At 46.0% G+C, this 17113-nt stretch overlaps 1 protein-coding gene across 2 annotated transcripts; it reads right to left on the bottom strand.

Annotated features, from left to right (window-relative positions):
- Positions 1-23: 23 nt before the first annotated feature.
- LOC144098934 (uncharacterized) lies at positions 24-16142 on the bottom strand. 2 transcript variants are annotated; one of them, XM_077631905.1, is made up of 7 exons: positions 15923-16142; positions 13688-14360; positions 10286-10705; positions 7932-8101; positions 5389-5518; positions 4656-4868; positions 24-994 (listed from the first exon to the last, which is right to left on the bottom strand). In XM_077631905.1, exons 2-7 carry the CDS (start codon positions 14348-14350, stop codon positions 857-859), a joined length of 1734 nt encoding a protein of 577 aa, XP_077488031.1. In that variant the 5' UTR covers positions 14351-14360; positions 15923-16142; the 3' UTR covers positions 24-856. The 2 variants fall into 2 exon arrangements, with proteins under 2 accessions (XP_077488031.1, XP_077488033.1); XM_077631907.1 differs by having other exon boundaries at positions 16065-16141.
- Positions 16143-17113: the final 971 nt, after the last annotated feature.

Below are 17113 nucleotides of genomic sequence, written 5' to 3'. Positions count from 1 at the left end.
GGATATCTAGCAAGCAATCAGCTTAGCCATTTGCTTGCTGCAAGCACTTGCAGCGAATTGCTCACACATCAGTGCGGTGCAGTTGTGCAATGGCATCACTGATGAGTACCCTCTTTACAGGAAACATGGCTCAACAATTAAAATGGCACTGTAATGTTTCAAACCATAGCATTAACCTGAACATGACTCCTATGCTTATGACTAGCAAAATGCCCCATTCAAAGCCATGTGAATCCCTGAGCAATGTGCAACAATTTAGCACAAAACTAAAGTCCTAATTTGTTGATGCTTACAAATTGACTCCACATGCTTGAAGCATCAGCTGGAGATGGACCGTGCTCATTGAGATTACAAGCTGCGCACTAAGCAGCCTGCAGAGCAATGTCAATTGTGAATAATGGCATGAATAATAGTCAAATAAACAAATAGCAGATGACAATGGTTAGGCACTTGGAATTCTTCCACAAACCTTCCCTGGCTGAAGGGTATGAGAAATTTTAAATGCAAGGGCACCAGAAAAACTGAAAAAAAAAAAACGCAGGCAGGCTTATGCCTTGGCAAAGCAGTTTTCCATCAATGAGATCATGGCAAACATGCTGTCTAACACAGAAGATAATGTCAATGTCGGCACAACACATGTCACTCGTTCCAAATAATGGGCAAATCCACATTTGGCCACAGCACTAGTTGTCCCTGAAGTAGGAGGTAGTTGGTTATCACAAGCATCATCTGTCCAGTGCATCAAATCTTCAATAATGATGCTATCACAGTTCTGGTTTGTCGCATCATGTCAGCCGCGAAGAGGACAGAGACGCTGCAGCTGACATGAGCTCGATGACTAGCGAAGGTCTTGACATCATATCCCGTAAATGCGCCGCGTGTTCTCGCGAGCTGCGGCAAGGATGACATCGACAGAGACATTGCGAAGAAACGAGAGCCGCATTGCAACGTGTATGACCATGCCGGGGTGTGATGTGCGAAGATTCCTTGACTCCTGAAAAATGTACAAAAGAAACTGTGGCACACACAAGCCTGACACTACAAAAAGATTAGCCCTAAAAGACACGCTACTACAAATGACTGGCCAATGGCAACCATAGCCACATGTTAGCCATCTTCATTAATGTGGCATATCAAGACTAGTCTAGCTATCTGCATTGGGTGTCATGGCTACATGCCAAATTTTATGCCTGGGAAGGCCACTGATCCTGGGCTCATATTCCAATGTCGATCCCTTGAGACACTGATCCTTTCATGGGCTCAAACCACTCACGAATAGGCTAAAGCAACAGAACTGGTTGTGGCACTCGGCTGCAAGTAAAAGGTCTCCTTGATGTGGCTGCACTTTCTGCGCCAGTTCAGGAGGTGTAGCACCTTTGCACTTGATTCGACTTCGTGCTTCACAAGTTCTGAACTTTTGCACCAACCTCCCGGCGAGTTCTCTTCTCGTGCAAGCAGTGCAAGATGCTTAGTGTGCTCCGTAGCAAACAAGCAGCAGATGGCTCCGCAGCCATGCTTGTTTTAGTGAGCAGTGTTGAGACGGCCACATACCCGTGCTAGTTACAGCATCTGCACCATGCCCTCGCCTAAGAGCCAAAATGATAGTGCGCATGCACATGTGTGGGTGTCTGTGTACATGCAAGCAACTGGGCTGGCAGGTGCACTGCGTATGGGTTCTCACTTTTCTGTCCAGCCTTGCACTTTGCTTTACACCATTTCTCTTCTGTGTGCAAATATGTTTACACGGAGTACGATAAGAGGATGATGGTGAGATGATGTTTTTTTTTTTAATACGTTGGTGATCGCTTGCTGCGACATCATCCACACCTCCGTTTACAGTAGCGAATGGCTTTGAGGTCGCCGTCAGACGACGCCTTCACTTGCCAGTGGGTCTCTGATAGTCACTCCATCGCCACCGTCCGCTGACAGTGAACGAGAGTTGTTCAGTTCAAATAAATCGAAGTTATCAGGCAAATCTTTTCTGTAAATGGCGGACAACCGTTGACAGTTTTCAGATAGAATGGCACCAGCGTGAACCACACATATAAACTGTCAAAGATCATCTCAAGCGGCACTCTGAATAACCTCTTTAATTCAAAGTTCATTGTTTCTTCAAAGTGCCCGTTGGCTCGGTGACGGTTCACCTGCACCACTTGGCACAATTCAAGGGAAAGGGCAGTGTCAAATTCATCATTACTTTTGGAGCCACAATATTTCATGGCTACTCCACAAACAATCCTGTCCCATATGTCAAACCACACGGCAAACACCAACACACGGCCACAGCAGACAAACGTTTCTGCACTCAATTTGGACTCTGCACTAAGAGCAGTAGTGTCAGGCTACACACTCGCTGCAAGGACTGGCACTGCATTGGCACGGCACTTTTGCGAAATAGTGCAGAAATTGCAGCCAAATTGAGGAGACCTAGAAGAGCAGTGGTGCAGTCGCAATGTCTGCGCTCTCTGCATCTGTGCCCATGGGCAAACACTCAAAAACATCATTATCACACACACTTCTGTCATTTTTGTCATTACAGTCCTAATAAAAATATCACCTTTTTAAAATACTTCTGGAAGTGCATTCGCTCATTAGTGCAACAAACCAATTTTGTGGTCACTGGTTTTTTGAGCACAGCTAGCTTGGCCTTGTGAACACGGATGGCCTCGTGGTTGAGCATCTGCCATGGCCGTGGAAGATACTTTGGTGTGGCCGCGTGCCTACTCCCGTCATCGAACATCAACGATTGGAAGATGACCAAGCTAGTCGTGGGAAACTGCCCCACTGGTAGGGGCTACCATCTTTTACCCCCCACCCTCCCCCACCATCAGCGAAACATCAATTCTCAAGCAACTGAAATCTGCCTTGTGCAGTAACGCCCTATTGTGGCCCTTTATTTCTATAGTCAAGGTAGGGTCAGAGACCCATTTTTCAAAATTTTAACCAAGATTATCCTCACTAGGCCAGGGGAAAGCTTATACCCATTTGAAACCAGTGGGTACCCGGGAGCACTGCGGATCGAACCCCGCACCTCCCACATAGGAGAACAGGTGCAGAGTACCTCATCCCTGCCTGTAGTGTTGGAGACTATGCAGCAATAAATAAAGTAGCTGAATCGAGCACACCACATCGTGGCAAAAAGTGACACTATCTTGACAGCTGGTTCAACGGCACTATGCTGCAAATGAGCGCCGCAACCCCTTCTGCCACTTCAGCCAATCAGCACTTCAAGTCCCTCAAAGATTCAAAATTGGAATATATTTGCAATTTGAAGCATCACAGAAAAGCATGTTTGCGTCTTCAGCAGATAACAGTACAAGCTTTACAATGCCCTGCACATTCACAACAATATCTCTTACGCAGGACAGAAATAAGATTTCCTCAAGAAATGGTCCTTGGGTCACGCTTGAAAACTGGCACTGACACCTGGTGTTCCCATGGGCACAAAAGCCAACAAAACGTTAGGCTCAGACAGTTATGCAGTCACATTTTGTGTGCCAGAACGCATGCACAGTTGCAGTCCTAAAAGACCATTTTAGCACTTCAGCACCTCACAATAATTCCAGTGCCTCACAGTGCACTGTGTTGATTTAGCAGCTATAAAGTTGGTTTCCTTGCACGTGAGAACCACTTGTGGGATGTGTGGAACACAGTGATTAACATATTTTGCAGTGCATACAGTAAGCAACTGCATGTCTCGAAATATCGGTGGAGTCAAAAAGATTTTCACGTCACACAATAAACTTTGATTGGCACCACAAATTTTGTTAGTGCTCACCTCAGAAGGCTTTCATAAGGAACTTTGGATATCTCAGAATCTGGCCTACGGAAACCCAAGAAATAAAAGGCCATCAGCCAACAATTTTTGCGGCCTGCACAAATTAATACACAAGTCTGTGCTAGTGTGCTGCAATACAAGATTCTTGCCGCTGCTCTGTACTTAGTGCATTTCAGGTGCCTGCAGCCAACGCATGACGCCTGTACTGGAAGACCAAATGAGCGGCTATATATGGGAAGGAGCAGAGAAAAGATTCATACCATTCAACACACACATTAACCCGAGAGATCACCACTACCTTGTTGTCCTGTAGAATATGCGCAAAAGCACTACGAAAGTGCAGGACCTGCATCTAAATTATGCCTTGTCTGTGCAAAAAAAAAAAAGAAAACGAATAAGCTGCAAAAGCCAACTGCATTCTAATCTGTGCTTCACTTTATTAAAGTTTCGTTTGGTTTTAGGTTTATAGGGTTTAACGTCCCAAAGCGACTAAGGCTATGAGGGACGCCGTAGTGGAGGGCTCCGGATTATTCCAACAACCTGTGGTTGTTTAGCATGCGCTGACATCACACAGTACACGGACCTCTAGCATTTCGCCTCCATCGAAATTCAACTACCGCAGCTGGGATTGAGCCTGCGTCTTTAAGGCCACCAGCCGCGCACCATAACCATTTATTAAGAATCTCGCAATGATGCTCTAACGCAGTGACCCCTAGCCATGTGCAGAAAAGGCAGAAGCACAGTCTTCTGCCCATCTGGTCGGTTCTGTCTTAGCACCAAATTTTGGGGATTTTAGCACCCCAAGGACCTAGAGGCTTAAGCGAGGAGGTGGGGGAACATACCCCACCTGTTGAATTTGACAGTGGGCCCAACATACCTGCTTTGGTAAGAAATACGGTGCATCAGTCTCAAGCAGCAAACGATCCAGGGGAATGTGGCGGGCGACTTCTGTGAGCGGGGACACGCGCTCAAAGCCCACCAGCGGAGTGAGGCCCAGACATAGGTTGGGAAATGTGTTGATCCACTCCTGCGCCTCCGGCCAGTCACCCGTGAAACAATGCCGGTGGATTGGATGGCTTGGCGGTACCATCTGCAACAGAGCATGGAACAAACCAGAAGTGCATCAACACACTGATCAATGCAGAGAAGCTTAGCACCGGTAAATGGGCACTCTGAACACTGTCTCTGGATTGAGTGTAAACGAATCCCGCTCACAATTACCATGAACATTAAGAAAACACACAATCTCGGAGCAGCATTATTACAGAGTCATTGTGCAGCCTTGGAACTCTGAACTCCTTGGGTGCAAAATGGGTCAGAGGCATAATGTTTCCACTCCATTCTTAGGCCTGTCAATGCATGGAGCACAACATGAGTTAAATCATTTGCTGACTAGTCCATCATTAGAGATCAGTAAATAAAGAGTAACATCAGTACAAGAGTATAGTTAGTATGCCAATTCAGATCAAAGAGTAACAATAACAGAATAAGAATATAGACAGGCACAGGTGAACCTAATTCGAGACAAGAAAAAAGTGTAATGAAAAGCTTCAGCAAAGCAGCACGCACAGTGCAAAGAGCAAACATTTCAGTGAACCAGGTCAACGCACCTCCTTGAGGATTTTAATGGTGTCTGGGGTGGAGTCTCGTGAATGAATAACAAGCGGTAGACTGCGGTTCATTGCCAGCTGCAGTTGCCTCCGAAAGATGTCTTGCTGCAACTTGCGGTCACACTGATTTCTGTGGGGGAAAAAAAAATCCTCGCTGGCACACTACCCACTCTTCGCCGCACATGTTTCATATGCCTCTTATGCATCTCGTGTACTTCCAGTGCCTTTGGCTTGCCTAATAACCCCAGATGGCAGTCCTCCAGCTGGCCAGCAGATCTCTCAAACATTTGCAGCCAAGCTCCAGTTTAGTTGAAAGAACTTGACACACAAGATGGACAGAAACAACTCTATTTGCATCTATTAAAAATGGAGTTATTTCCATTGCATCCCATGGCACATCCGATTGCAATAGTACTGCCAGAGCTAATTACTCGTGTTGTGCACACATCAGGCATTCCTTCTATGTTCATGCAGGAGTCAAATGAAATGACCTGCCTGCTGTAGCCATACTCCACACCAGCGATGCCCATTTCAAAGAAAACAAAAGTAAATCATTCTTCAATCCCACGCAATGTTAGCGATCATGCAATGTCAGCCCTCGCTGGAGACATTCGTGGTGTACAATACTGGCTCAACATCAGTATCCTGATGCTGAACCACTTTGTGACTGCACTTAGCTCAAAGCCACATGGAGTACCTAGCAATCGTTGCATGAAGACTAGTATCAGTATTAAAAACAAGCAATGATCGTCTGCAGACAAAGTGCAGAAGGCCTCCTTGCGCCTGCGACTTCATCCCCAGCTCCCATACAGATAACAGAGCACAATTCAAGTTTCTGCCACTGCAAATTTCTGCAAATTTCAACTAAAATGCCGCATTTCAATGTTTTCATTGGTACTCACATCTACTAGCTCCTTCTCTGCTCATTGATAAGTAGCTCTTTCCCTTGTTTCATCAGCTAATCACATAGTGAGGGTCTACAATGTGGCAGCTTAAGGCCACAGGAAGCACAGGTGAGCATGCTGCCAGCTGCCCACTTCAGACCAATCCCAATGCAGCTAAATTTTGCAACAATTCTGCTTGCAATGAAACATACAGTGATATGCAATGGATCAGTAGCTATTATGAAGCAATTTAAGCCCTTCTCAATTTCTTTATACTGAGTGCACTACATGAGGCATTCACAGTCTAAACGGAAGGTTCAAGTCTGCCGCAGGCAGGTATACAGTTGACATACTGTCATTTCGTTGCAGCTAACACGAAAACATGCTAACCAACTTAGTAACAGTGCAAAATCCGGTACCCAAAGCAATGATGCTGCATTCCCAGACCACTCCTCAATGGTGCAACTACAAGCAGATGAATAGCTAATGTCGCACAAAGGAGAGGCACTTACACTGCTAACACCTGGTGGCAAAAAAGTACCAACTAGTGACAGCAACAGCAAAGCAAACTACTCACTTCGTTCTGAAATATACACATATGGTTAAGCACATTACTTCAGTGCACGGTGGTAAAAAACAGCATCGCAGGAAAAAAGCGCAACAGGGACAGTTTTTTCTTTTCTGCCACTGTGTGCTGCCAGTAAGCGGCTGTTACCGAGCAGCTCAAAGTGCCTATGGCCTACAGAGTCTATACTCCATGCCATAACTAACTTGCAGCACTACCAAAGGCAGAGACCTCTTCAGCCAATCGGGAGAGCACGTTAGACGTGTTCTTTCGCGCCTAGCTGTCTGCATGTCGTCTGCTCGCGGAATACACAGATATGGTTAGAAAACAGTATAAATCGATGCCGTCTACGTACCATCTCTCTATGCACGCTTACGTATGCTAAACGGCAAACATTTTGCATGACGTTACACCATTAGCCACATTCGTACTTTTAGTTGAGCGCATGCAAACAGACAGAACGATAAGGTCACCCAGTGGCGTCACCTGGCGGTTAGAACAGAAAGCATTTTTGGCAACAAATCGACGCTTCCCTTTAGGGCTAAAAGCGACAGAATCATTACTCTAAACAAAAATAAAGCGAATCTATCGTTCACACACTTTATTATAGGTGACATCAGACGAAGCGAAAGCCAAGTGTCCAATTTGAAGACTGCTAGACCTGCAGATGCTAACGTGACTGCAGGCATATCACGGCAGCAACAATGATGAGTTCAGTCCAAGGCGAGAGGTCCTGCTTCGAAGGGCGCAGCCATTTTGTAAACGACGTTTTAGAGCAAGCATGCAAAACTCGGGAAATAGCGTACGTAACGCCAGTGTACGTTAAGTCTCGATATGAACACGATATGAAATAGCGTTTGGCACATACGCACTTTAAAGCAGGCTATCCCAGATGCCTGTATGCGTATTTTATACTGGCACTACATTCCGCGGCGTCAGAACATTGCCTGTGCACTCATCGCAGCTTTGACAGTGCTGCGAGGAACTATGCGGATGGAGTATATCTCTGTGCTCCACACACGACCCAAGCAAGCTGTTCACTGAAAATACTCTGGTTCACACATCCACACAGGCTCCCAAGGGGTCGTACTCACTTGTGGGAGTAGTCGAGGCCTATCTCACCAAGCGCCACCACGCTGGGGTGGTCAAGGGCACGGACCATGTACTCTTCAACTTCGTTGTTGTAGTCGCGCACATAGTGCGGATGGCACCCAAAGGTACCCCAGACGCCATCTTCTGACAGCAGCTTGCTCCACATGTTGTACTGCACCATGGCCAGAGCAAGATGCAAGAAGCAGCTTGTGAGGCGCAGATAAGATAAAATGCAGGTATGATGACCCCCCACCACTGTCTATGCAGCACAGCAGAAGCTGCATATGCACAACATACTAAGCACTCAAGTACAGTGTGTGCATCAGACTGTCATTATGCCTTTCCTCAAACAGACCAAACTTTTCTTCTCTTTTAAAATGGTGCGAGGTAGATGACAAGAAACGACAATGAGACAGCGCTGTCTCGGAGTCCTTCCTTGTTTTTGTACACATCACGCTATTTCAAAAAAGATAGCCCGGCATTAACTTGCCCAACCATTAGTTTTTAGCACTGAACTTTTTCCTCTCAAGGAGCCCTAAAGCACAGCTATAATTTTTTTGTTCTATGTATATAAGTGTGCTGCATAATGAAGAGGTCACCTCACCAGAACAGCCCAATGACGAATTAGTACTTCACTGTGCACAAGAAACATGCCTGTAGTCACGTTAGCATCTGCAGGTCTAGCAGTTTTCAAAGGACCAACCGAAAGAGCAATGACAAACTTTCTCACTGCCTTCAGTGTTCAGTTAATGATAATAAATGCAACTAATCTAGGTAGCTCAGGACTATAAACCCATGCTTTAGCAAGAGAGATCTATTTTGGACCAGTTTGTATTGGCAAGTTTGCTAAGTAGTTGTGCAGACTAAGCCAATGAAAAAAAAAAAAAGGCTTGCAAAGGTAAAAACTTCATTTATGCAGAGTGAAGAATGCACCAGTTTAAGCCTCCTGAAACGGAGAAATTCTAATGGCACATACGATTGCTTATATACATACGTTTATGCAAAAATGAACTTTCTGGTGCTGCATGCAGACTGCGACACGCACCACCTCAAGACTTATTTGTGTAATACACACTAAAGGTACTATCAGCAGCAAAAATTTACAGGACACAGGTGTACAGAAAAGTTTGGTTTGGTTTGGCTTATGGGGGTTTAACATCCCAAGGCGACTGAAGCTATGAGGGACGCCGTAGTGAAGAGCTCCAGAAATTTGGACCACCTGGGGTTCTTTAACATGCACCGACATTACACAGTACACGGGCCTCTAGAACTTCACCTCCGTCAAAATTTGACCGCCGTGGCCGGGATCGAACCCACGCCTTTCGGATCAGCAGCCGAGCGCCATAACCACTGAACCACCGTGGCGGTGGTGTACAGAAAAAGTATTCATTTCAGTTGTCAAGTAATCCAGTCACTTAAAATGTGTCAAGGTATAAGGAGACCTGCGTGCACTCATCATCATCATCATCAGCCTGACAACACCCACTGCAGGGCAAAGGCCTCTCCCATGTCTCTCCAGTTAACCCTGTCCTTTGCCAGCTGCGCCCACCCTATGCCTGCAAACTTCCCAATCTCATCCGCCCACCTAACCTTCTGCTGCCCCCTGCTACGGCTTGCCTTCTCTTGGAATCCACTCCGTTACCCTTAAGGACCAGCGGTTATCTTGCCTTCACAGTACATGCCCTGCCCATCCGGTGATAACAATACAACATAACTCAATCACAAAGCAGAGCTGCAATTATATGTTTTCCCATAAACACGTGTCCCATAAACTTTCTGCTGCCAACAGTACACCTCAGTAAGAGCCATAAAGAAAATACTTTTGGCAAGTTAGCACCTGTACTATGGTTTCCCTCATAGGTGCAACTCTCTGAGGTTGTACAGACAGTGCCTTTGGCACAAACCAAAGAGACAGTCAATTTTATTTCACATATTGCTAAGGAGCTTTCAAGGTGTTTGGTTTGTTTTCTTTTTTCTTTCTTTACTTCCAAGCAACACATGCTCAGGGCACAAATGGGAGTAAAAAGCCACATTACGCGGCATGACGAAGTTCCCACCACTTATGCTTCTTCAGCAAGGCAATGCAGGTATTACTGCAAGGGTGAGAAACACGAACTTCATGCAAAATAGTTTGCAAATTAAGAAGACTTGAAACGAAAAAATTACAATAATCAGCAAATCAAAAGTTTGAAGGGATGATCACTGCTTCAAAGAAACAGTGGAGTGAAATGCTTCCAAAAGAAAAAGCAGGGGTTTTGACCCAACCTCATGCAGACCAAAAACTGTTAGAGATGACATTTCAGGCCAAGTTGCCCTAGTGCAATTGCAAATCAAGTCAGTTGTGCCAAATGCATACCTGCTTGAAGGTGAGCGGGTTGCAGAAGTTGGCCACGCAGCCCTCATAGCAGTCCGGAAAGGTTGCTGCGTGCTCGAGCCGAAACTTGGCATACGTCCCATAGTGGCCCACCTTGCTGAAGATGAAGTCCAAATGGCAGTGAGAGTCCACCAGACCCACCTTGGAGGTGAGCGAGTATGGCCACGACTTCTGTGGTGCCGATGACACAGGCACGATGCCCGAAGTAGTCGTTTGCGCTGCCTCTGACAGCGGCGCTGCATGTGCAGGTGGCATCCAGAAGCTGTGCCTACGGCTGCGCACCGGTCGCGTAGCCGGTGGACTGGGCTGTGGGGAATAGAACACCGGCCGAAACACCACTTCGGACGTGTCTTCTTGCTGGTAGCAGAACATTGTCGGCGAGATTGAGTCGGCGTCAGTCTCCTGCAAGTATACACAGAGAATGTGAGATCTCTATGCAAGCAACCTGAAGTGGGGCTGCAGTTTTAAGAGCGTGAGCTCTTACTACTCCTGTTCGTCAAGGACGCGTCTGTCTGTAATGAAGGTCCGAATGATCAAAACAGTTACCACGTGACCGCACTGTATCACATAGCAACAGTGGGCGCGTAGTGCCTCATTTGATACCTATACTTTTGACCTGTTATGTATGTGCCAGTATAGCGGCCATTGAGGGGGACCCCACCAGGACCACAATTTGCAAAAAAAATTGGGGGCCACCGTTTGACGCAGAATGTTCGAAGTGGTGTCAAATGATTTGGCATGTTTCTGAGGATAAAATTACCAATTGATATAAAGCACAAAATATGTGGTATTTGCAACGATGACCTTTCCACCTCAAAACGTGTATTCCGAGGATCTTCAGATGGCCATTATGGCCGAACTGTTTGTCGCAGGGAGTTCCGAATGGTGTCAAACGATGTGTTGTGTTGTGATGCACACATTTATCAAATTTATTAACTGATATAACAAGGAAATATACCAAATATAGCGAAGGTGGCTGTAAATCGCAATAGCAGTGCAAAATCCATGAAATAGATCTTAGATGGAAAGAAAACAACCGTGGATGTTTATATTTGGTCTTCTCCATGTTTGCTGAGCACACTGATGTAAACACCTGAAGCTCCCATAGCTAACGCTCTTAAGTCGAACACTGGGAGTGTTGGCGGGGAATTTTTTTTCGATGGTACAAGGACATTGAGGCCAAACAGCACAACGAACATGTTGCTAAGCCTAACTTCCTTCTGTTTGTTATGGCTGCTGTTTGGACAGGTCTAAGCTCACCGTGGGCTACAAGTAGCTTATAAGAGGTGCTTCTAATACCAACATGCACATGTGAACATTTGCCACTCTTCGTGCCTTTTCCTTGTACAGCAGTTGCCTTGCCAAGTCAATAACAAGGACAGGTACAAGTGCTTCTCTATGGGCAATTCAATCGTTTGAAGTGAACTTTTAGAGAGAGGAAGAATACAAGGTTGATACCATAAGGTTGGTACTATTCACTCAAGTAATGACAACAAAAAGTACTGCTTCAGATAGAGCCTGCCGTGTACACCAGAGCTAATAAGGGGTGACAAGAGAGGTTATCAAAAAAACAAACGCAGCTACACGACAAGGAAGCAATTCAAGGTAGAGAAGTGCTTCTCATGTGCACGTGCTCTTGAGGATGGCCTGGGCTCAAAAACCGAATGTATTAGGCAGCCACGAGTATAAGATAAAGAAACAGAAAAGCATGTGACCAAGTGCTCTGGCTTGTAGCCAGACAAACCCCTATGGGTGAAATGTTACAGAACTTGGCTCTTGATGCTGAATTAAGAGCCAGCACAAATGAAAGTTACAAGTATGATGCACAGACTCTTGGAAGTGACTGCAATGAATACCAAATTAGCAAGCTTAACCCTTCACAGTCATAAGCCCTGCCTTGCCCCTCATAACAGAATGCCCGTTCAGGCTAAATGTTGAGCAACACCCAACAAGCTATTTAAAACCTGTTTAAACTTACTATTAGTGCTTTCTCCCTAGTCTTGCTGAATATCTAGTGCCATTTTTTGATGGCCCTTTCAAACCACATTTTTTATGGCCTTTCTTTTTTGCCCTCAGAAAAAAAAAACAAAGTTAACCAACCCAGGTGAAAACATCAAGTGGTTTTACAAGTAGGCCCACTTGCTTTCAAGTGGTGCCACTTCAAGGCAAGTGGTTTTACAAGTAGTCCCACTTGTTTACAAGTGGTGCCACTTCAAAGCAAGTGGTTTTACAAATGGTCCCACTTGCTTTCAAGTGGTACCACTAGACTGCAAGTGGCCACAGCTGGGCCCCATACCATACGAACATTTGCATATTCGGCAAACAAGGCAATACTAAAATGATTCTTAAAATAAGAACTCTCAGCAGCTTAACCTACTGAATTGCATTCATCATTTGCTAAGTCACTGAGGTCGAAATTATATGAAATAACTGCGCTCAATCGGCAAGCGCCATTGGCCCTGGTATGAGAGTGTTAGAAGAGGAGTATATATACGGGAGCCGTAGTGTGTTCTGTGGATGTACACATGAGCCAATTTTACTAATGTATATGTAATGTATGTAATGTATAGGTTTTTCTTGTGTGTGATGTATGCTTGAATGTGTGTGTGTCGATTTCCATGATAACATACACAGTTCACCTGTGAAAACATAGGTACCAAGGCTGAGCATTGCCCTGCAGTCCTCAGATGTTTTTCTTTTACACCTTAAAAACGATTTGAAACCAATTTCAAAACCCAACTGGAACCAACTGAAATATCCTGCTGGTTCTAACTGAAATTTCCAATGATTTTTTTGGACCTGGTAGTTCAAAATGGTCCATTTTGTAAAGTGGTCCCACTTGCTCAAGTGGTCCACTTCAAAGTTGTTTATGGAACAGGTACTTTTTGCAAGTACAACCAATTGCTCAAGTGGTTCCACTTGCAAGTGGCACCTGTTCCATAAACCACTTTGAAGTGGGCCCACTTTGAATTTTCACCTGGCAATGAATTTTGCCAATGTGGGCAATCACAGTGAAGTTTATGATGCTAGCATTCTACAAAATCAGCTAGTGAGAGTTCATTGATAATGTATTAAACCTTGAAAAATGCATTCATATTTTCAAGATGCAAAAGCTTGACAGCACTGTCGGAACACATATATTAGCACTTTTTTTCTTATGCGTACAGAGTGGCTACTAAACCCAGCTGCATCTGAAGCAATCGCAAGCAACTGCCACCTGGACTTATTGGCATATTTATGACACTGAAGAGACCACAGTTCACATATTCAGTAGCCTCCTTTTCTGAGTAATGCAATTTTCTTTTAAGCTGCAAAAAAGAGAGACAGCAGAAACATTCTAGCAGTCCTAGGACACAGCACTAGGAAAGTAATGTGACCACGTACCTCATCTTTCTGTGTGCAGTGCATGCTGTAAGTACTGGGGCCCCTCCACTGCAGGCCATCTTTGGAGGTAGGTAGGGATGAAGTCTGCAGACCACCAGTTCCAGGGTTGGAACGGCTTCTTTTCACAGAAGGAGATTGCTCATCTGTCGCACGCTTTGCTGGTGTGGGTGCCTTCTCTGACCACCTGTTGGGCGTAACCACCCAAGTAGAGTGTTCTGGAATGGGAGGAGGAGGAAAAGACGGGTTGTACAGTGGCAACTGAAAGCCATTCACAGATGAAGTTGAAATCGTAAGGTCTTCCTGGGACTGGCAAAGGCGGCGCAGTTCAGCACAGTCATCCGAAGAAGAATCAGAGCTGGCACCGGGAGATGGCGGCGAGGTTCTCTGAGGAGCAGGATACGCAAGACAGTTGCGAACTAGGGCTTCACAAGGAGGCGGTGTTGGCTGCATGCAAGAAAGCGATGTGCTGTTTCTGTTGTCCGAGACCACTCCGAAAGGGGCCTGCGCTCGTTGTTCTGGAGAGGATCGTAACGTGCTGGCAAGCACTCCACGACCCCGACCCGAGGCAGGCTGGCTAGGAAGATCCACTGAAGCGGAGTTGCCGTCATCATCCGTCGTGGAAGCAAAATCAAGTTGCCAGTCGCAGTAGCGTTGTTCACCCATAACGATAACCCTGCACAGAATGGGTACAACCATTGTAGGTTCACACGCACAGTGTGTTCCGACTAGGAATTAGTACATCATGTGGTCCTGTCAACCGATACAGCACATTCAGTTATTGACATGCCTCTATCCACAGCCTTAAATGAAGGCTCTGTAAAGAAGACAACCAGCTGCTGCAGCGCCAGCGCACAGAGTGAGACAAAAGTTCACACTGTTCGAGTTCGGATCTGGGACCGGGGTAAAGCAGGAAATCAAGAGCTGAACACTTTGTGCTCGAGCCTCGCACTGTTCGCTGCAGCTGCCAATTTTCTTCTTCTTCTTTGCACCTGAAACAACTTGAATCTTCCATGCAGCCACAGTAAAATCCTATGGTCTTTAAAAATGGCACTGCGAATGGGACATAAACACAAATGCATCATAAACACAAATGCGTCATTGCCAGGGAACATGATTGCGCCAAGCTTGCTTGGTGCGTACATCAGTTTCAAACCTTCTCTAAATACAGGCTTTACATTTACATGTCAGTGCAAGTGTATTGCTGCTCCAATGGAAAAAACAGCAGAAACTAACCATAACACCAACTTCGCAAACATGGTAGTCTATGTTCTCCAGTACTCTGTTCATGCAAATGAATGTTAAATGGACACTCCTCCAGTGCTCTTCAGTACAAAATGACACAGGTCACTAATGCCCATTTTCCAGCAATAGAGATTACACAGTGTATCTGCTGCCTCATGCTGGACAGTTGTCCAGTTTATTGAGTACTAGCACAAAAATTTTCAGCCACACACAAGTACCCACCATTGGCAACCCAAGTTTCCTGATGTTGTATTGATACGCATCAAGCGCAGCATTTGAAGCAGGAATAACCTCCGTTGCAGGCACACCGCCTTTTTGTGAACCTGTCACATGTGCCTTATCAGCCAGAACAAATCCTGGCTTATTATTGCCACAGGCGTGAAAAAGTGCGCGAAAATCTGGCATGCAAGAAACGGCATGCATTTGGGAATGAGAAAGAACTACGCCATTCAACCTGCGACAACTAAGTTCCGATCACACGCACGACACGCAACCACACAATGCCAGCAACCACCTAGCTGAGACTGAATTTCTCACGCAGCGAGTGAGTTAGAGGATACAGCAAACGCGGGGTTCATTCAAACAGTACACTATATAGGAATTACCAGTCTGTAAAGACGCCGCCGAGACGCTAAGGACGAAAAGAGAGTTGTCCGAGTCTTGAGTCTATCTGGTTATCTAATGAACGATTTTTTTTTTTTTGACCAGTAGTGATCTGTCCTCCGATGCAGCTCCACTGCTTAATAAGCTGATATTACATGATACTGCTCACGTCTGACGTGCATAGATATATTTTCTTTTTCGGTTCGACAGTTTCCAATAAACAGCCTGCGTCTGGTTTCTCGTCGTTGCTTCTAGCTTCGAACAGCGAACCAATTGCCCCAAAAACGAGCCATCCTGCACTGTAACTGTCACCCCAGCAAGCTGCAACAGATGGTAACGCAAAAACCGAAGAACGCAGTAGCGCGCACGACTGCAAAAGTTTCCACTCACCGGCAAGAGGCTTCGAGCACCGGCGAATGACCGCCAATGAGTTTGTGGCCCCCCAAGGCTACAGCAACACGCAAAGTGGCAGCTCTGACGCAAAGTGAGACTTACTCGTTGCTTGGGCAAAACGTTCTCACGTCGGACGCACCTTGGACAGAACGGCTAAACCAACCGAACCGCCAAAGCGTCCCAGTGCCGACGACGCTGCATAGGATCAGTCACGTGCGTATCGTACAAGGTTGGCCGCATGGCAACGCGCTGAAACCCGAGCTTCTCTCGGTTGTCGCTGCTGTCTGCTCCCTGCGTTACCGCCGCAAAGAATGCGTTGGGATCTTCGTTATCTTCAAACGTGCTCGCTGTGGCGCACATCAAAATGACGTCTTTTGTTTAGCCAGCAGCTCTCGTTTGGCTAACGCACACCCAGCGTGACGTGACGTGATGTATACGTACTTGTCTAACCCTAGTAAGAACAAAATTCCTGCCCCTGTTTTAGTTTCGTTTTCAACTAAGTCCGTCATGAAATAATCTTTTTGACATCGTTGTTAGGCCAGATTAGGCCCAAGAGATTCAGCATCACATGGATCACGTAACACTAGTTTGGAGGCCGTGAGAGTGGAAAATATGTCGAGTATGAAATAATAATAATAATTGGTTTTTTGGGGGAAAGGAAATGGCGCAGTATCTGTCTCATATATCTTTGGACACCTGAACCGCGCCGTAAGGGAAGGGATAAAGGAGGGAGTGAAAGAAGAAAGGAAGAATAGGTGCCGTAGTGGAGGGCTCCAGCATAATTTCGACCACCTGGGGATCTTTAACGTGCACTGACATCGCACAGCACACGGGCCCCTTAGCGTTTTTCCTCCATAAAAACGCAGCCGCCGCGGTCGGGTTCGAACCCGGGAACTCCGGATCAGTAGTCGAGCGCCCTAACCACTGAGCCACCGCGGCGGGGCCGAGTATGAAATTCCCATTCTCCCAGATGGGACGAAGGAGCCAACTTGTTGCTGTTACAAAACATTCAAAGCTGCGGCTGTAATGAACTGAATGTTTTCATGAAGTTTTGCAAGGGGGGTCCTGGGCGATGTGAGATGTTGCTATTTTTAAGGGCAGGTCGAGTGCGCTGCTAGATAAACGCGACGAGACGACGCGAAATGGGCAAACAGCAACAGCTTTGGGTTAGAGCGGGACCATTTTTTT

The sequence above is a fragment of the Amblyomma americanum genome, chromosome 7 (genome assembly GCF_052857255.1).
Source record: "Amblyomma americanum isolate KBUSLIRL-KWMA chromosome 7, ASM5285725v1, whole genome shotgun sequence".
NCBI lineage: Eukaryota > Metazoa > Arthropoda > Arachnida > Ixodida > Ixodidae > Amblyomma > Amblyomma americanum.
The sequence above is the reverse complement of the archived record's forward strand: the minus strand, read 5'-3'. Positions and strand labels throughout refer to the sequence as shown.

Coding starts and splice junctions, on each gene's coding strand:
- LOC144098934 (XM_077631905.1), bottom strand. CDS start 14,350: ATGGGTGAACAACGCTACTGCGACTGGCAACTTGATTTTGCTTCCACG. Junction 4,869..5,388: donor CCATTAAAATCCTCAAGGAG/GTGCGTTGACCT, acceptor GCTCTGTTGCAG/ATGGTACCGCCAAGCCATCC. Junction 995..4,655: donor CGTATTTCTTACCAAAGCAG/GTATGTTGGGCC, acceptor TACATTTTTCAG/GAGTCAAGGAATCTTCGCAC.